Below are 20,119 nucleotides of genomic sequence, written 5' to 3'. Positions count from 1 at the left end.
GAAACCATTAGCCACATATTGAAGTGACATGACGGGGCAGACTGGCCATTTCACTTACAGGGAAATTTCTCAGTGGGCCACTGGAACCCAAGCCCCAGCTCTCCTGCACATTGGGCCAGTCTCAGTTCTCCTAGAGCTCTCTCAGCCCCATTGCAAGCCGCTTTGAGACACATCAGGACTGCTGGGAGTCCTTGGGCCAGTCCCAGTTCTCTCAGAGCCTCCCCTCCCTCACAGGGTGTCTGTTGCAGGGAGATGAAGGGAAGGCGACTGCAAATCGCCTTGAGACTCCTTCGGGCAGTGAAAAGCGAGGTACAAAACCCAGCTGCTGCTTGTATACAGGGAGAGGAGCCGCAGTGAATTGGGGTGGGGGGTTCCAGGTTGCGAAGGGTCCCAAACGAGCCTGGGGGTGCCCCGGGGAGCCCAAGTCAGCCCTCCACGCCAGCCTGGAGACGAGGTCGCCGCGACGGCTTCTTTCTTTCCCGCCGAGGCCAGCTTGGCCCGCACGTGGGAGCCGTCGAAGCCGGGAGCCGGCGGCGCGGGGAGAAAGGGGCGCCTTTCGCCCACGCCAGGCCGGGACCCCCGTCGGGCGCCGCGGGGAGGCTGTGCGGGGTTCCGACGGGCGCGGGAGGCTGGGCCACTCGTGGCCGCCTCTCCCCTCCCGGCCGGCCCGGGCGGGCGGAGCTTGTCCCCTTCCCAACCCAACCTCCCCCCCCCCCCGGGCTTGGCTCCTGCTCCTGCTCCGGAGCCGTCGCGCAAGCGGCCCCGTCCCGTGCTGGCAGCCGCAGCCGAGTGGAGCGGCGCGGCCTGGGCCGGCTCCCTTCCCCGCCTCCCCGCGGCCCCTCCCGGAGCGCCCCCCTCCCCGGCCCACCCCCCGGCGAGCGCCTTTGTCTGCGCCCGAAGATGCCCCCGCCGCGCCGCCGGGCCCATGCCGCCGCCGCCGCCGCCGCCGCCTCCTATAAAGGCCGCCGACGGGGCCCGGCGCTCGGCCAGAGGAGGGGAGCGTGAGCCGCCGCCTCGCCACGATGGACGTCCGCCGCGCCGCGCCTCCGCTCGTGTCGCTGCTGGTGCTGCTGGTGGCCGGGCCCGGGCGGGGCGCCGCCCCCCGGCCCGCCAAGCCCCTCTTGCCCATCCAGCCCGACTCGGAGCCCCTGCCTTCCAAGGGCGCCGCAGGTACGTGGGGAGACCCGGCCCGCCGCCTCTCCCTCCCTGCCTCTCTCCCTCCCTCTCTCCCTCCCGTCGCTTGGCATGGCTTGGCCCGGGCAGCGGCCGCATCTGGTTCCCATTGACGGCTCCCCCCACCCCACCCCACCCCACCCACCCCGCAGGCAGCTGCGCGCTCCGCCCGACCGCCCGCCCGGGTGGGGTGGCGTCTTGGGACGGGGGGGACGGGAGCTGGTGGCACCCCAGCCGCCTCCCGCTTGGCCCCGCACTGCCCGGCGGGCGCGGCCGTGAATGCGCGGACGGGACCGACGGCGCCTCTGGAGCGGGGAAGGCGGCCAGGAAAGGGGTTCTCTCCCGCCCGCGCCGGGCTGGGCTGGACTGGGAGAGCGGCCTGGGGGCAGAATTCGAACCCGGGGCTCAGATCGTCTGGCACGTTTTGTATCCTGCTCTTCCCCGGTGGCGCTTTGACACCCGTTCTTCTCTGGGTGTCAGCCTCACAACGATAGGTCAGGCTGGCCGGGAGGGGGGGGGGGGAGGGTGGCTCTCCGGATGGACTACAGTTACCATGAGCCCTGTGAACGTGGCCAAGTGGCAGGGGCTCATGGTAACTGTAATCGATCAGGAGACCCACAATTTGGCCAGTTTTCAGGACAGGGGGAGGATCCGCACCTGGAACATATTCCTGGCTTGGATCTTTCCCCACGGCTCCACCCTGCCTGGAATATCTGAATATGGAATGAAATAAGAGGTTCGGAGCTTGTATTTCCTCCAGCGGTGGTCTTCCGCCCAAGGACTAAAGCATCTGTTTTCATCACTAGGGTTGCCAACTTTTGGTCAGGAGATTCCTGGAGATTTGCAGGACGCAGGCTCAGGAGGGTAGGGTTTAGGGAGGGAAGGAAACTCAGTGGGTTATAATACCATGGCATCTCGCCCCCCCCGAAACTGCCATTTCCTCCCGGGGGGGGGAACGACTGATCTCCAGGAGATCTCCAGACCCCACCTGGAGGATGGCAACCCTAAACACTGCTGTTTTCCCCATGCAAGGATGGTGCTTGAAATCCAACTTGGAGGCATAAAACTCACGAGGAGGGGGCAGGGGGGTCATGTCCCCCCAGATTGAGGCCAAGAAATTAACACCAAGAATACACTGGCCTCCTTACCTACAAAACAGAAAATGCCCCATCCAGAAAACCCACCCACTGCCTCCCCCCCCCCCGAAATCGGGCTCCCTCCATAAGGTTAAAAAGGTGGTTTTCAAATATAATTCAAAATAATGTAAAGTAATTTACTTCAGCCGTTAGAAACTATTTACGAATGTAAAGTTATTGGTACAAATCCTGTTAGCTCAGGGCGGGCTATAAAACAATTGCAATGTTATTTTTATTATTATTATTATTATTATTATTATTATTATTATTATTATTATTATTATTATTATTATTATTATTATTATTATTGTGGGTCCTGGAGAGCCTCCTTTGATATCAAAGTGCAGAATTTACGCCAGTGCAAATCTCTCCCCCCCCCCCCCCCAGGGATGCTGTAAAAAAGAGGAGGTTGCATCCAGTTAAAAAAAAATATATATTTTTGCATAACCTTTTTGGGGGTGGGGAGGGGGATCATCTTACATGCAGGGTCTCCCTTCTCTCGAGCAAACACGATGGCTTTCGAGAGGAGGTCTTGGGCTGGTGGAATCCCAACGGGGGTGGGCGGCCTTCTCCTCCCATCTCAAAAGCAGGTCTCTTGGGGAGGTGGCAAACAGTGGTGTCGTTTTTTGAAGACTTTGCAGGGGGCTAGCCAAGAGCAAAGAAGAGTTGGAGGAAGAGGGGGTTGGGCTGTGGCTGAGTGGTGGAGCCTCTGCTTGGCCTGCAGAAGGTTGCGGGTTCAATCCCCGGCATCTCTAGTTGAAAGAACCAAGCAGATGGGAAACACCTTGACTCAGAGCCCTGCAGACTCACTGAGTAGTCAAAGCTGATGTGTGTGGCTCCGTGGTGGATCGTAGGCATGCAGGAAGCCAAAGGTTCAAGTTTCCCATTTGAGTTGCATCATCGTAGAAGTGGAAGATGGTTTGGCCAGGAGATTTCTTCCTGAGCCATTTGGGGGGGGGGGGGTCGCTGGCGGTGAGGGGCACCTTTTAATGTTGATATAAGAAACCTTGCAAGAGCCTCTTGTGGCGCAGAGTGGGAAGGCAGCAGACATGCAGTCTGAAAGCTCTGCCCATGAGGCTGGGAGTTCGATCCCAGCAGCCGGCTCAAGGTTGACTCAGCCTTCCATCCTTCCAAGGTCGGTAAAATGAGGACCCAGCTTGCTTGCTGGGGGGTAAACGGTAATGACTGGGGAAGGCACTGGCAAACCACCCCGTATTGAGTCTGCCATGAAAATGCTGGAGGGCGTCACCCCAAGGGTCAGACATGACTCGGTGCTTGCACAGGGGATACCTTTACCTTAAAAACCTGGCAGGAGGACTGAAGTATCTTTCCCCCATTGCAGGTTGCTCATTTGGGGGCAGATTCTATGCACTGGAGGATACTTGGCATCCGGACCTGGGGGAGCCTTTTGGGGTCATGCATTGCGTGGTGTGCTTCTGCGAACCGGTAAGTAAGGCATCAGCCTGATGGAGTGGAAAGGAAGGGGCTGCTGAAAGCCAGTTTGGTGTAGTGGGTAGGAATGCAGACTTCTCAGCTAGCAAGCCAGGTTCGATTCTGCGCTCCCCCACATGCAGCCAGCTGGGTGACCTTGGGCTTGCCAGGGCACTGATAAAGCTGTTCTGACCGAGCAGTGATATCAGGGCTCTCTCAGCCTCACCAACCTCACAGGGTGTCTGTTATGGGGAGAAGAAGGGGAAGGCGACTGTAAGCCGCTTTGAGACTCCTTCGGGTAGAGAAAAGCGGCATATAAGAACCAGCTCTTCTTCTTCTTCCTCCTATTTGAGAGCAGCCCTGGCTTCCACGTTGGCTTCTATGGAGGTAGATCATGATGGGTAGCCGTGGGTGTCTGCCTCTAGCAGCAGAAAAGAGCAGAGTCCCGGAGCACCTTAAAGACGAACAAAATTTCTGGCAGGGAAGGAACTTTCACGAGTCATGTCTCACTTTTTCAGATTCAGTTACAATGTGAGTTCATCTGCCCCTAAATCTTGGAGAATGGCGTAGTTTCAAGACAATGTGTCCTCCTGGACCGAATTGAGACCTAGGTTTCCTTTCTCATGACCATGGTTGATTCTTCATGCCTACCACCCCTCTGCAGAGCACACCTGCTCCAATTGTGCCTGCAATTGACATTCACCTGCTATTGTTGTTCACCTGCTGTTGTCCAGGAAGAGGAGTAGAAACAGCAAATTCTCCTGCTCAGGGATCTTAGTAGAGGCAAATGGAAAGGGGCAGGGCTACATGTGAGTGGGTGGATCCTAGATAAAAGTTGGCCAATGAAGTAAGGATGTCAGAACCTAAGACATAGAGCAGTGGTCCATCTAGAATAGCACCCTGCCTCACACAGCAGCTAACCAGTTCCTCTGGAAGGCCAGGAACAGGACAGAGAGGCCGAGGCCTTCATGAGAACCTCGTAAGAGCCCTGCTGGATCAGACCACGGGTCCCTCTAGCCCAGCATCCTGTCTCACCCAGGGGCCAACCGGTTCCTCTGGAGGGCCAGAAACAGGGAAGAGAGGCTGATGGGCCTCTGCTCCAGATGTTTATCCAGTCCCCTCTGGAAACTGTCTATGCTTGCAGCCACCGTGATTTCCTGCAGCAGTGGGTTCCACACATTAATGCCTCTTTGGATGAAGAGAGCTGGCCCTGCCAGTGAGATCCCTTCCCGGGAGCCTCCAGCTTGCAGCCTTTCCAGGTCCTGGGGGCAGGGAGAGGCCATTTATAGAATTTTTCCACCCCCCAATCTAGCACCCACTGAAAAGGCTGTCTTTTTGGTCCGTAGGGTGCCGTTGGACTTTACATTGGGCTTTGTAGGGTAGACTAACATGGCTGCCCAGTTGACTTGATCTTTCTACAATAAAGAATCGGGGGGAGTCTTCTTCAGACTCTACATCAAGGCATCCTTTGCAACCTCTCTGGGGCCCGGCATGGGTGTCCGTAGCTCAAGGGATGGAATGGCCCGAATAGCTCAGCCTGGCCTGCAGAGTCCATAACTCTGATGGAGAAGGGGCTGAAATAATATTTTCTTAATTATTGTTCTGTAAAGAGAAGTTTGTGTACCAGACTGTACACTTCGTAAAAGAAAGCCCAGAAACTTATTCTTGTTCTTGACTGTATTTTGAAATGTTACCAAGGCTGGTATGTTCTATTCCCAAGGCCAGAGACAATAGTTTATATCATGCCATTGTTTTATGTTGCCAGAGGACTGAGAAAGAATGGGAAAATTGCCTTTTGTAACCTTTTTCCGGTGACTTAGCATAATGGCAATGGGGTGGTCCTGTGGGATGTGCAAGGGGTGGAGACCCCAGGTTATTGGCTTGACCCGAAAAGCATCATCTTTCTCTGCCTTCAATGGAATATTACAAAGTCTCATGCGATTCTTTGTTCTCTACACAGATTTGGGAAATTTGGGATATGCCCCTGTGTCTGTATTTCTGCTGCAGTAAAAATATAAAAGAAGAGCCTCTTGTGGTGCAGAGTGGTAAGGCAGCAGACATGCAGTCTGAAAGCTCTGCCCATGAGGTTGGGAGTTCAATCCCAGCAGCCGGCTCAAGGTTGACTCAGCCTTCCATCCTTCCGAGGTCGGTAAAATGAGCACCCAGCTTGCTGGGGGGTAAACGGTAATGACTGGGGAAGGCACTGGCCAACCACCCCGTATTGAGTCTGCCATGAAAACGCTGGAAGGCGTCACCCCAAGAGTCAGACATGACTCGGTGCTTGCACAGGGGATACCTTTACCTTTTTTTAAAATATAAAAGGTTCTTCTCTCAGTGTGATTTTTGGGACGGCAAAGGGACCTAATTTAGCTGCTTGGCTATCAACTCTCCCCTCCCCTCCGCAGCAGAAGACTCGCCGGGGGAAACCGACAGGCAAAGTCAGCTGCAAGAATATTAAGCAGGACTGCCCCACCCCTCCGTGCGCGGATCCAGTCCTGCTGCCGGGGCACTGCTGCAGAACTTGTCCGAAAGGTAAGGGGCCTGGGGGTGGGGGGATGCCGCCTCCTGCTCTGGGTTGGGGCACCATAATCTCAGCAGTGGGAGAAAATATGCTTGTTTTAGAGGCAGTTTCAAAGAGTACACCTGCAAGTCGTTCCCCCCGACCCCACCCATACACATTGTTTTCAGGGGAATACCCAAAGGAAGAGTCCAATATCTGTGTAATGAAAGTGTTATTAACACAAAGCTAGATTCAAGTGGGTCGCCGTGTTGGGTCTGCAGTAGCACAACAAAAATAGTCCAGTAGCACTTTTAAGACCAACCAAGATTTATTTAAGGCGTGAGTTTTCGAAGGCATCTGCTCTTCCTCGGGCTAAATGAACAACCATCATAACTGTGGAGATACAGAGCAAAAGCAAGTTATGGCAAATTAGCAAACTGTGTCACAATATCCAGATGAAGCCCTAGGATGCTATAGGATAATTCCTTGCCAAAACAAAGAATTATTGCCAAAGCAAAGAATTATCCTATGGCTTCATTTGGATATTGTGACACAGTTTACTAATTGGCCATAGCTTGCTTTTGCCTGGTATCTCCAGAGTTATGGCGGTTGTTCATTTAGTCTGAGGAGGAGAGCAAGCACTCAAAAGCTCACACCTTGGTTGGTCTTAAAGGTGCTTTTGGACTCTATTTTTGTTATTAACACAGCACACCTCCACGTTCAACGGCAGTAGAGCTCTGAATGCCGGTGCTGAGAGGGGAACCTCGGTGGAAGACCTCGGCCTCCCTGCCCTGTGGCTGGCTCTCTAAAGCAGGGGTAGTCAACCTGTGGCCCTCCAGATGTCCATGGACTACAATTCCCATGAGCCCCTGCCAGCATTTGCTGGCACGGGCTCATGGGAATTGTAGTCCATGGACATCTGGAGGACCACAGGTTGACTACCCCTGCTCTAAAGGATCTGACTAGCCACAGGACGCTGGACTAGAGGGACCTTCACTGGTCAGACTGCAGGCTCTTCTGATGGTCTTACGAAGGCCTCTCTGCCCTGTCGTTGGCCCTTCACAGGAACTAGTTGGCCTCTGAAACCTTTTCCACCCTTCCATGTTTCCCAGCTCTTTCCTGGTGACTTGCATCCCCAGCTGACACTCTGCCTTAGTAACACCCCTTCTGCAAAAAGGCATTTATTTCAGGGATTTTTTCCTTGCATTCGGGTCCGACCGTCTGCTTGATTTTCACGAGCATTGCTGACCCACCCACAAGTGGGCCGTGATCATGTCCGTCGGAGAAACGACACCTGACTGCCCAAAGGCACGATGCCGCTCCTTTCAGACGGCAGGCAGGAGGGAAGGGGAGCCGGAGAGCTGACACATGTTGCCGGTTTGTTTATTCGCACTGTGGATTCTGTGCAGTGGACGGTGTCTACTTCCTCTGCACGTTTGCCCTGTATAGTCTGTTTCCTCGGGTGTTTGGGTCTGTTTCGGCAACCAGAGATAAACGTGGGCCGATTGTGGCCACCTTGAGCGCACCTGCCACCGCGTGCCGACCTCAGAGAAGAAGTGGGGCTGATCCGGGCCCAGACGACAATGGGAAACTATCATGGGATGCCGGAGGCTCTAGAAGTCACCAGAAGGAAGTTGGCATAAGTAAAGGTGTGCTTTTGTTGATGAGCGTCCTGGGTTCAAATCCTGTGCAACTGCGGCCAAGGCCTCTGGACAGGAGGATTCTTTCATTCGTGATCTTCTCTGCAGAAATTTCTGCGGGCGAGGTCAGCTGCGAACCGGGGTTGCCAACCTCCAGGCGAGCAAACCAAAGAAAAGGAATGACGATATGGCTGTACAATAAATCTTTCATAAATGAATGGTGCTCAAGTCTGTTGCTTTGAAATTGTCAAATTCTCGGAGCCTTGGTCAACATTCATTTATTAAAGACGATTTACGGTCCCCCGGAAGAAACTGCAGGGTTGGCAGGTGTATTATATGGCATTATGCTTTGCTGCGTCCCCCTCCCCAAATGCCACCTTTCCCAGGCCCTGTCTCCCTCCCAAACCCCCAGTTATTTTCCAGGCCAGAGTTGGCAACTGTGCCGTGAATGCTAGGGTGAAGAGAGCTCTGTCGTCCTCCATCAAGGCTCTTCTGTTAGCCTTGAGAACAGAATGGAGCTTCCACGTTCAGAGGCAGTATACCTGTGGATCTCAGTGGTGGCGGGCAAGCACAGGGGAAAGGTTCTAGCTGCCAGGTAGTGAGAAACAGGATATTGGACAAGACTGGGTCTGATCCAGCGAGACTTTCCTGATGTCCCTGTCTGGTTTTCTATTAATGGCACCATCAGTGGAAATTTATACCTAGGGAGGGTTCAAACACGGGACAGGATTTTGCTTCTATTTCTGCACCACAGAACTCTGGACGGAATTAACACAATTCTTTTGCCACCCTCCACCCTGCAAAGCTGCCAGCTCTGACCTGGGGAAATTCCTCGAGGTCTGCTGGTGAAATCCATGGAGGGGGGGGGGAATTCAGGGAGCGCTCTTACCCAGCATCTATGGTATACCATCGAGTCTGCCCTCTGAAGCTGCCCTTCTCTCCAGGGGAACCGATCTCTGTTGCCTGGAGAGGACTGTAATTCTAGGGGCTCTCCAGCCGTCACTTGGCAGCCCTGGAGGTCGGCGACCCTGAAGCAGCACGCAGAGGGCAAGTGGGTCCACAGATCCTTCTGCCCCACTGCCCAGGATCTTGGGACCCCAGCCCCCTTTCCATAGGGACCCAGGCCATCTTTTGAGGAGCAGCAGGGCTGGCCACAAACCATGCAGCCTTGGGCGGCTGCTTGAACTCCCTCTCCGGCCCTCATCCCTCTTGTTACTTCGTTCCTAAGTGATTTGCGCACAAACACAATTAACTTTGCTCCACAAAGGATTACATAATGGCCCTTGTGCCGTAAATCTTTCCTGAGCAGCATGCCGACGGGGGTCCCTGCCAGAAACCGCTTTCCAGCTGGGCTGGCCAATCCTGACACCAGTGAAGGTGGAAACGCTCGGAGGCAAGGCAAGGCAAGGCTGTCCCGCCGAATTCAGTGGGACGCTGCCGGGCGGAGACGATGCACTGAGATGAGTTAGTTGGTTGATTAGGTTGGGGGAGGGAGGGTTGAGCTTGAGAATCCCTCCCCCCTTTCTGGGGAATTGCACGGGCAATTCGCAGAAGACACAATATAATTATAGAATCATAGAGTTAGAAGGGACCTCCAGGGTCATCTGGTTCAGCCCCCTGTAGAACGTGATGATTATGTGGCTGTTTAGGGTTTGCATTCAGTGGTGCTTTCAAGACCAGCAAAGTTTGATTCCGTGGTATGCCTTTCTCACTGAGCTTCAAGGTGGGGGTCATAGTGTAAGTCAAGGGTCCCCAAAATGGTGCCCAGGGGCACATGGCACCCTCTGACTCCTCCCCTGGCTCCTGCCAAATGTTCCGAGAAAGTTGGTGAGGCCAGGCAGGCCTTTTGCCCTGAGCAGCTTCTGATGGGCCAATGGACGTTTGATTGGCTGCACAGATTATTTTAAGAGCCTCTTGTGGCGCAGAATGGTAAGGCAACGACATGCAGTCTGAAGCTCTTCCCATGAGGCTGGGAGTTCAATCCCAGCAGCCGGCTCAAGGTTGACTCAGCCTTCCATCCTTCCGAGGTCGGTAAAATGAGGACCCAGCTTGCTGGGGGGTAAACGGTAATGACTGGGGAAGGCACTGGCAAACCACCCCGTATTGAGTCTGCCATGAACACGCTAGAGAGCGTCACCCCTAGGGTCAGACATGACTCGGTGGTTGCACAGGGGATACCTTTACCTTTACCTTACAGATTACTCCTTTCCAGCTTTATCTAAAAAGCAGGGTTGTTGTTTTTTTAAATTCTACTTTATTTTAAACATCTCTAGGCCACTTTCCACTCAAATAGGGTCCCGAAGGCCGTTTGTGAGAAACATGCTAGAGAGAGCCCTGGGCCCAGTGGGGGGTCCCCTTTAGGTATTTATGTAATTTTATTCACTTTATTTACACCCCGCCTTTCACCCCAATGCAGACTCAGAGAGACTCCCGTTGCTCTCCTCTCTTTTGATTTATGCTAACAACAGCCCTGTGAGGTAGGCCAGTTTGAGAGTGAATGAACTGCCCAAGTTCACACACCAGAGGGAAGGGTTCCCTGAATAGGTGGGAGTCTTTCATTTTAAATATGTTTTTATAATTTGTTAATCATTTGCTAGTGAAAATGGCCAGTGAAGGGGCTGGAGGGGATAGGAAGGGGAGGGGCCCCTGATGGGCGTGTCCACAGCGATGCTTCCCAACCACATTCTGCATGATCATGCCACTTCTGGGGTTTCTTGAAGCCTGAAGAATATTTCCCTGTTGTTGGCCCTTTAGAGCAGGGGTAGTCAACCTGTGGTCCTCCAGATGTCCATGGAGTACAATTCCCATGAGCCCCTGCCAGCATTTGCTGGCAGGGGCTCATGGGAATTGTAGTCCATGGACATCTGGAGGACCACAGGTTGACTACCCCTGCTTTAGAGGAACTGGCTGGCCTCTGTGTGAGACGGGTGGCTGGGCCAAATGGGCCACTGGTCTGACCCAGCAGGGCTCTTCTGATGTCCTTAGGAAGGCCTTGGCCTTTCTGCCTTGTTGTTGCCCCTCCAGAGGAACTGGTTGGCCACTGTGTGAGACAGGAGGCTGGACTAGAGGGACCCGCTGTCTGATCCAGCAGGGCTCTTCTGACGTTCTTGTGAAGGCCTCTTATAAAGGCTTTTGAGATTCCAAGCTCCTTTTGGTAGCTGCCAAAGGGAACTTCGATGCTCAGAAGCTCACACCCCGAAAACCACTCTCTGCTAACACCCAGAAATTGGCATCGTCAGTTGCCGCATGTGGATGTCATAAATTTTCGCACGGCTGTCACTACGGCTTCTCGCTCCCGACCCAGCCCTGGCGCACTCAGAATTGAGAGAAATTCCACACACGCTCGTAATGCGGCAGGATCAGTTTCCGAAGGCCGTGCCAGGGAGGTCTGGGGAGGGAGCCTGGCCGTTCGCTACATCCAGAAGGCCAAATGAGAAAGGACAAGAGGAGCCATTCCCCCTCTGCCCCGTTCGCACTCAGAACAGGTGAGGACGAGGTGAGCATGGAAAGGGGCGTGCAGAAGTGAGGGGAGCCAAACCCGGCCCTCCCCCTGCTTTCTGCCCCACACCTTTTCCCTTCAGGCATTTTTCTTTCCAGCAGGGTTCCCCTTTTAATGCGCCTGAACTGCCCCATGGCAGGTTACAATCGTCCAAAATTATTCATCTATACCAGGGGTAGTCAAACTGCAGCCCTCCAAATGTCCATGGACTACAATTCCCATGAGCCCCTGCCAGCGAACGCTGGCAGGGGCTCATGGGAATTGTAGTCCATGGACATCTGGAGGGCCGCAGTTTGACTACCCCTGATCTACACTGGTTGATGCCCAGTACAGGGGAGATGATTATATTAGGCTTCCGCCATTTGCTATTTGTTATTCTTATATGTTAAAACAAAATCAGAGTCCAGGGGCACCTTTAAGACCCACAAAGATTTATTCAAGGCGTGAGCTTTCGAGTGCAAGCCCTCTTCCCCAGACTATTGTTATATGTTGTTATGTATTGTCAACTGTTTTAATTGTTTTAACTGTTTACAGGGTTTTTTTTAAACTGTATGGGTTTCGTTGTTTGTTAACCGCTGCGAGCCAATGGTATAAAAAGCAAATAAATAACAAATAATAATCATGATTTTAAAAACCCCGATAAAAACCCATTAAAATTTAAAAGGGACATAAAAAAATTACAATACGTAGATTAAGAAACACGGCGGTAAAAAATCCGCTACACCCCCCCCAGATCATTGTTAGATCTATTGCATTGGCGCCACCCTCTTCTGAATATTATTCTCCCCACCAGGCTGAACTTGGGGGGAAGTCAGGTAAATAAGATTAGAATTGTGACCACCGCCTCTTATATGTTATATGTGACTTGTTTGACGTAAATGGGGGTTTTTATGGAGATTTTATTGTGTTTTAACTGTTTATGTTGTAAACCGCCCTGAGACCTATTTGGAGAAGGATGGTCTAAAAATTAAATAAAAATAAAAATAAAAATAGACATCATCCAGTAGGGAACTGGTAAGAGGGGAGCCATAACCCCTGCCGTAGGTCACCCTAGCAAACCACTGCTCGGCATCTGGGGGGGGGGTCCTGCCCTTAACCTTGGGTTCCCTGTTACCCCAAAACCTTCTTTTTCGTTTCCCATCCTGCAGCTGTCCTCGCCGTCCCGGAAAAGAGACCCGCTGAACCGCTTTCAGACAACTTCGAATATTTCCAGGAGAAAGAAGGGGATTTGCACAGAAACTACAACGATCGGGCGTATCTCAGCTCTGAAGACTTGGCGCGGGACGACAGCCGCACAGGTATGGTGAGCAGATGAGAAAAGCGACCCAGGATGGGCACAGAAGGTGTCGGCAGAGTCTGAATTTGCAAAGAGAGGCGGAGCCTCAGGCTCCTTAAGGCAGGGGTAGTCAACCTGTGGTCCTCCAGATGTTCATGGACTACAATTCCCATGAGCCCCTGCCAGCATTTGCATATGGAGGACCACAGGTTGACTACCCCTGCCTTAAGGGATAAAATCGTTTTTGTTGTGAAGAGAAACAAGTGTGTATAGAAAGAAGAGAGACGAGGGTCCTAAGTGTCTAGCTGTCTCACTGTTGTCTACAGTCATTCTGTCTGTTGTTCTGGAGGCAAGCAGGGAGGAAGTCTGCTCAGGGGAGCAGGAAGTCTCTCGCTGAGCCAATCAGGAGACGGGAGGAGTGCTTTTTTGGTAAAACATCAACAAGTTCCTGATTTAACTATGCTAAATACATGTCTCCTCCGATGCCCCCTGCAGGATACTCTTTATATTCCGCTCAGTCATGCTGACCACAGTTCTTGCACCTTCCGGAGACTCCTGGGTTTCGTTTCAGAACAAGGATCATGTTTCGAGCCCTTATCACTACAAAGAGCCACTTGAAGCTCAGTGGCTGCTAAAATCTCAGAAACTGGAAAGGTGCTTACCGGTTGAACCTGGGGCAACAGTACCCTCCGATCACTTGGATTTCCCACATTCTCATTTGCCTTGCTTGTGCGTTCCTGTTGCTCTGTGGAGGGCTGGTGTGGATGTTTACTTCCTGTTCTGCAGATGTCTCTCTCCCTCTAGTGGCCAATTCGATATTACATCGGTTTACGTCCAGCTTAAAAACCTGACATTTGAATCTGCACGGAGATACGCTGGACATAAATCAATGTAACATTAACTCAAACACCAGAGGGTGAAAAGCACATGCAAAACTGGAAATCAGTTGCCTGGGAGGGTGGACTAAAAGCCATTAGGTGAAACTATAGGTTTACCAGCTCTGGGTCAGTAACCATCTGGAGGTTTAGAGGGCAGAGCCCGGGGTTTGGGAAGAAGCAAGACCTTAGCGTGGTATAATGCTATAGAATCCTCCGTCCAAAGCAGTCAATACAAAATCCAATACAAACTCCTTGGTTTTAGATAGCAATGCTTGCTCTCTCGGACTGTCTGTGTCTGCCTTGTTTGAGTCTGATCCACGCGGGGTTCGGTTCCTTCCCTCATCCACCGAACTGCCTTCCATCTGCTGGGGTCCTGAGATCGGGTTCACCAGAACAATGCTTTTGCTCCTCAGATTTCGTGGCACTGCTGACCAGTGGCTCGGAGCCGTGGGTGCCTGCAAGCAGTGCGGTGGCCAAAGGCCGGTTCTCTCTGGTCCGTTCTTCCCTGCTGTTCTCCATTAACTACGAGAGGTGGGTACCTCCCCTCCCTGCCTCCTACCGAGGTCTCGAGGGCAGTTGACAGGTTCAGAGAAAGATCCACACGCTGCCTACCCAGGAGGTAGGCAGAAGGGATGGTGTCAGTGCTTGGCTCTTCTGGCCCTTTCTTGCATGCCCAGGGAAACGCCAATTGCTACTTTGGGAGCAGGAAGTGAATTTCTTCCTGGCCAGACTGGCCAGGGATTCTGGGGTTTTTGGGGAGGGGGGCATCATCTGGATGTGGAATTGGGGTCACTGTAGGTGTGAATTTCATGTGTTCTGCAGGGGGTTGGACTAGATGACCCAGGAGGACCCTTCCAGCTCTATAATTCTGTGAATCTATGACAGCACCCTTTCAGAATGTGAGACTGTGAATTGGGGCAGGAAGGCAGGGGAATTTGAAAAAAATGAGGCTGCATGTTCCCCAATACCTATGGACCCTCTCACTGGGCATGTCTTCGTTCCCATTTTACCCTCTGGGGAACTCCTATTTCTTCTGCATGTGTTCTGCTCCCGCTAGTGGTTGATTTGATATCACAGAGGTTGATGTGCGGAGGGCAGTTTAAAAACACAAAAATAAATAAATAAAAGTTTTCAGTTTTAAATCTGCAGGGAGAGAGGCCAGAGAATACCCATGAAAGCAACCATGGTGTAGCGCAGGGGTAGTCAAACTGCGGCCCTCCAGATGTCCATGGACTACAATTCCCAGGAGCCCCTGCCAGCATTCGCTGGCAGGGGCTCCTGGGAATTGTAGTCCATGGACATCTGGAGGGCCGCAGTTTGACTACCCCTGGTGTAGCGGTTAAGAGCAGCAATTTCCAATCTGGCGAGCTGGGTTTGATTCCGCACTCCTCCACATGCAGCCAGCTGGGACACCTCGGGCTAGTCACATTTCTCTTAGAGTTGTTCTCACAAAGCAGTTCTCGCAGAGCTCTCTATCCCACCTTCAGGGTGTCTGTTGTGGGGAGAGGAAAGGGAAGGCGACTGGAAGCTGCTTTGAGACTCCTTCGGGTAGAGAAAAGCGGCATCTAAGAACCAACTTTTCTTCTAATGCAGAGAAGCAGTCATGCTGAAAGAGCTTCCTTGGTTTTCAGATACGGGCTGTGCTCTCCTCCCTCCCCCCCAAAGTTATTGCAGATTTTGCAGTCCGTCACATGGACAGGCAGTTGGTATTTCTCCAGGATCCAAACGACACAGCCAAGGAGGTGCTGATTAAGGGGTGCCAGCTTTGGGCTGAGAAATACCTGGAGATTGGGGGAGGCGGAGCCTGAGCAGGGTGTTGTTTCCGGAGGGGAGGACTATCTGTGGGAGATAATACCATAGAGTCCACATTCCACAGGGGCCCTTTCCTCCACGGGGAACTGATCTCTGTGGGCTGGGGTTGCCAGCTCTGGGTTGCGGAACACCTGGAGACTTTGGGGATGCAGCTGGGAGTAGGCAGGATTTGGGACAGGGAGGGAGATCAGTGGAGTCTAATGTTAGGGAGTGCCCCCTCCAAAGCAGCCCTTTCCTCTAGGGCAGGGGTAGTCAAACTGCGGCCCTCCAGATGTCCGGGGACTACAATTCCCAGGAGCCCCTGCCAGCGAATGCTGGCAGGGGTTCCTGGGAATTGTAGTCCACGGACATCTGGAGGGCCGCAGTTTGACTACCCCTGCTCCAGGGGGTACTGATCTATGTCGCCTGGAGATGAGCTGTAAAACCAGGGGATCCCCAGGCCCTACCTGGGGACCGACATCCCAACAGTGGCCTGGAGATTGTTAACTTAGATCTTCAGCCCTGCCAGGGAATCCCAGTTTGCGATCCCATTGACTCTATCCCAGGCTGAAAAGCAACTCCAGTCACGGTTTTGCAATTACAAAAAAAAACAGCCTAATTTGGGAGAAAAACAGAAAGACAGCCAATAGTTCTGGCCTCTGCATATTCCCAGGCCCCAGATGTCTCTCCCGGCTGCGGGTGGCCGTGGGGTCGCTTCTGCTTCAGGCTTGGCTGGGGATGGGGGGCGGCAGTCCCTCCTGCTCCCCCCAGATTGCTCAAGCGGCTTTCCCTTCTGCTTGCTCACCCCCCCCCCCCCAGCTAAGCCCTCCTTTCTTTGCCAGGCCATTGCATAGCCGAGTGGTGACTCATCCCCAAGGCTCTCTGCCCTTCCAAAAAGCACCCAGTGAGGCGGTTGCTATCCCTGGAGAGGCTAAGGAATTGCAGTCCATGGACATCTCAATCCCCGAACTGACGGGAGTTTCCCGGACTGAATCTGGCAACCCTCGGAGAACTTTGCCCTTCCTGTTTCTGCTTTTATTCAGAAGCCTTACCCCGTTTGAAACTCATTTCTTTTCTGTAATGGGCGAACAAAAGACCATCTGATTGGCTCAGTAGGTCAGGTTCAGCCCGCCTTCTTTCTGCTTGGGTCAGTGTCCCCAGATAATGCCAGGAGATGCTCAGTGGGGGTTGGCCATTGACGAGCCCGTGAAATCTCTTGGAGGTCTCCCATCCAAATACCGGCCAGGGATGACCCTGCTTAACTTCTGAGCTAAGACGAGATCAGGCCATCCACCCCAGGGCCAAGTCCCCAACAGCCCTACACAGGTGTGGGCCAATCCCCCCTCCACCCACTTGCCCAATTCTGTGACTTTTCACCTAGGCTAGCCCAGCCCAGCCGAGTCCGTTTCACGGAGCCTGAAGGGACTGTCCTCTTTGAACACCCTGTGCAGAAGAACGCCTCTCCCCAGGAAGGCATGGTGAGTTGACCACGGCGTGGTCCGTCTCCTTAACCCTTCCTCACGTGGCTTTTGGATTCCTTTGCTGCTGTGGTGATGGAACCACGTCAGAGTTGGAAAACCAGTTTGCGTTCGTGCTGCGGAAGGCCCAGCTGCATGATGTCACCTCTGTATCTTCCACCTGGTTGTGCGGTCCCATGGCCTGTGCACCATTCTGCTTGAAACGTTCAGTGTGTAACATTGTGCGGATTGATGGTACACCGAACCTCGGTCCGGTCTGTGGATTGGCATTAATGTACACATGAATGTACGCGGGGGTGGCCAAGCTGTAGCTCTCCAGATGTCCACGGACTACAGTTCCCATGAGCCCCTGCCAGCAAGGCCGGTTGGCAGGCGCTCATGGGCAGTGTCGTCCACCAACATCTGGAGAGCCACAGTTTGGCCTGTCGTAGGCCTGATAGAGCCTCTTGTGGTGCAGAGTGGTAAGGCAGCCGTCTGGAAGCTCTGCCCATGAGGCTGGGAGTTCGATCCCAGCAGTCGGCTCAAGGTTGACTCAGCCTTCCATCCTTCCGAGGTCGGTAAAATGAGTACCCAGCTTGCTTGCTGGGGGGTAAACGGTAATGACTGGGGAAGGCACTGGCAAACCACCCCATATTGAGTCTGCCATGAAAACGCTAGAGGGTGTCACCCCAAGGGTCAGAAATGACTCGGTGCTTGCACAGGGGGTACCTTTACCTTTACCTTTAATGGCCTGATCCTGTGACCGTCTCCACTCCCTCCTGCCCCCGTCTGCAGATCTGTGGCGTCTGGCGGAACCTGCAAAAGTCCTCCATCCGGCTGTTGAAGGTGGACCAACTGCACATCTCCCTGGTCACCAGGTCCCACCCCGCAGGAGAGATCCGAGGGAAAATCATGAAGCACCGGGCCCTCCTTGCAGGTAAGCCAGTGTCCGAGGCCTGTTCAAAATGAGAATGAATTCATAACCTCATCCTGGGCCAGAGCCAGGGGCATACCTTGGACCCGGCCAGTTGCAGTGTGGATCCAGTGGATGCCACGAGAGCAAGCCAAGTGGCTCAGTGGTCAAGTATTTCCCTGGCACGCGGAAGGTCCCAGGTTCGGTCCCCAGCATCTCCAGGGGGGGGATGGGAAAAGTCTCCACCTGAGACCCAGGATTACCGCTGCCAATCTAAGTAGCTAACATTCCAGGGCAGGGCTGCAATTCAGTGGTTGAGCGTCTGCTCGGCACACAGAAGATCCCCGGTTCAAACCTCCACTTCTCCCATTGTGAAATCAACCTCCTCCTGAGACCTTGGAGAGCTGTTGCCAGTCTGAGTTAATCAGCCTTTTTCAACCTTTTGATCGTGGAGGAGGCCCTGAAATATTTTTCAGGCTCTGAGGGACCTTTGAGCTGGGCTCCAAACTGAGATATTTTTTTGTTTTAAACTGGAAGCTACCTAGAACCCCATGGAAGAGCATCAGGGTAGAATATCCAGGCCGTCCGTGATGCTCTCATGCTATTCCCTCTCTGTTCCAGAAACGTTCAGCGCGATCTTGACGTCTGTGGACCCCACCCACCTCGGCATGGGGGGCATCGCCATGCTGACCCTGAGCGACACGGAAAACAACCTGCACTTTGTCCTCGTGACCAAGGGCCTGCTGGAGTCGACAGACCGGAGTGAGTAGGGCGTCTGTCTTGGCAGAGCAATTAACACGGCAGAGGTGCACAAGCTTGCTCAGGAATTGACATCCTTGACCATGATTGCTCTTGCAGTTTTAAGGTGTACCCTTTGCAGTCAGGGTACAAGGGACTCCTGTTTCTCCTTTTAATTCTCACCGCAATCTCCTGTTAATATCTCAGAATCATAGAGTTGGAAGGGACCTCTTGGGTCATCTAGTCCAACCCCCTGCACCATGCAGGATACTCACAACTGTCTCGCTCATCCACTGTCACCTGCCACCCCCTTGAAGCTTCACAGAATCAGCCTCTCTCTCAGATGGCTATCCAGCCTCTGTTTAAAAATCTCCAAAGATGCAGAACCCACCACCTCCTGAGGAAGATGAGAAACCGCTCTCACTGTTAGGAACTTCTTCCGGATGTTTGGACGGAATTTCTGTTGCATTAAATTCATCCCATTGGTCCTGGTCTGTCCCTCTGGGGCAAGAGAGAACGACTCTGCTCCATCCTCTACAGACTTTTAAATCATTGAAGATGGTTATCAGATCCCCTCTCAGTCGTCTCCTCTCCAGGCTAAACAGACCAAGCTCCCCCAACCTTTCCTCTTGGTCTTGGTCTCCAAACCCTTCACCATCTTAGTTGCCCTCCTTTGGACACGCTTTGTGTTTGTCTTCTCCCCATCGGTTCCTCCAGGGTGCAAAGGCCTCGTGGTTCTCCCCTTAATTCACACCCTGCTCACCTCTTCTCCCAATCTTTTCCTGGGAACGACCAAGGGATTCTGGGAACAAGCCATCTATACCGGGGGCAGCGGGTATTGTTGCAATGCACGATTGACACGTCTTGTTTTTCTTTTCCTTCCCAGAATCCCCCGGGCTCCCCTTGAGAGTGCAAATCCTGCACCAGGACAGGGTCCTGAGGGAGGTCTCCGCCAACGTCTCCTTGCAGGTGAGCCTCCACCTTTCAGCGCTGTGTTCAAGCTGCCCGGCACATTCTCCTCGCACCTCTTCCAATGACTTCCCCACAGCTGTCGCTCCACGACCTTTTCCCCTCTTTGCCCCCAACAGGACCAGGACTTTGCCGAGGTGCTGACGGGACTGTCGAGCCGAGAGATGGGCTGGCTAGCGCGAGCCCAGCTGAGGATCACCGTGGAGGTGGAGGGCCGATTCCGGCGCCAGATCGCCGGTCACATCACTGCCAGGACGAGCTGCGACAGTGAGTGTGGGGGGGGGAGGGGGGTAGCTCCACAAATCCCAGATGTCAGGGGGGGGGATGGAAATTTCAGGTTTCAAACTAACCCGGTCCCCTTTTCTCCCACCCCCAGCCATCCAGAGCGTGCTGTGTGGCCGAGACGCCCTGATGCCCACCCACACGGGGGCCGTAGGTTCGGCCAAGCTCACCCTGCATGCCAATGGGACTTTGGAGTACCAGGTAAGGCTGGGATTTTTGCTCTGGGCAAATAGTTGGTAGGACAGGGCATCTGTGGTGGGCCAGGTCACCTAAGAGCATGGCCACTGGTTTGCATTCTTTCGGACCTGGTCCTCCAGGGTGCAAAGTCTTCTTCTTTCGCCTCTTAATCTTCAACTCACTTTCTTCTTCTCCCCATCTGTTCCTCCAGGGTGCAGAGGCCTCCTGGTTCCCCCCTTAATTCACACTCTGTTCTCCT

General features: G+C 53.4%; 1 protein-coding gene across 3 annotated transcripts in view; it reads left to right on the top strand.

The window, feature by feature from the left end:
* Nucleotides 1-746: 746 nt before the first annotated feature.
* CHRD (chordin) overlaps nt 747-20,119 on the top strand; it is a 34,171-nt gene continuing 14,798 nt past the window's right edge. For 2 of the 3 annotated variants that reach the window (XM_077348247.1, XM_077348246.1), the window contains exons 1-11: nt 747-1,170; nt 3,652-3,755; nt 6,146-6,272; nt 12,528-12,677; nt 13,947-14,064; nt 16,706-16,802; nt 17,577-17,718; nt 18,316-18,456; nt 19,319-19,401; nt 19,521-19,668; nt 19,778-19,884. In XM_077348247.1, the coding sequence (XP_077204362.1) occupies nt 1,023-1,170; nt 3,652-3,755; nt 6,146-6,272; nt 12,528-12,677; nt 13,947-14,064; nt 16,706-16,802; nt 17,577-17,718; nt 18,316-18,456; nt 19,319-19,401; nt 19,521-19,668; nt 19,778-19,884 (1,365 nt within the window). In that variant the 5' untranslated portion in view covers nt 747-1,022. The remainder of the gene's footprint in view (nt 1,171-3,651; nt 3,756-6,145; nt 6,273-12,527; nt 12,678-13,946; nt 14,065-16,705; nt 16,803-17,576; nt 17,719-18,315; nt 18,457-19,318; nt 19,402-19,520; nt 19,669-19,777; nt 19,885-20,119) is intronic. The other variant, XM_077348248.1, reaches the window with a different exon arrangement.

Source organism: Paroedura picta, chromosome 8, assembly GCF_049243985.1.
Source record: "Paroedura picta isolate Pp20150507F chromosome 8, Ppicta_v3.0, whole genome shotgun sequence".
NCBI lineage: Eukaryota > Metazoa > Chordata > Lepidosauria > Squamata > Gekkonidae > Paroedura > Paroedura picta.
This window is presented reverse-complemented; position numbering and strand designations above follow the sequence as displayed.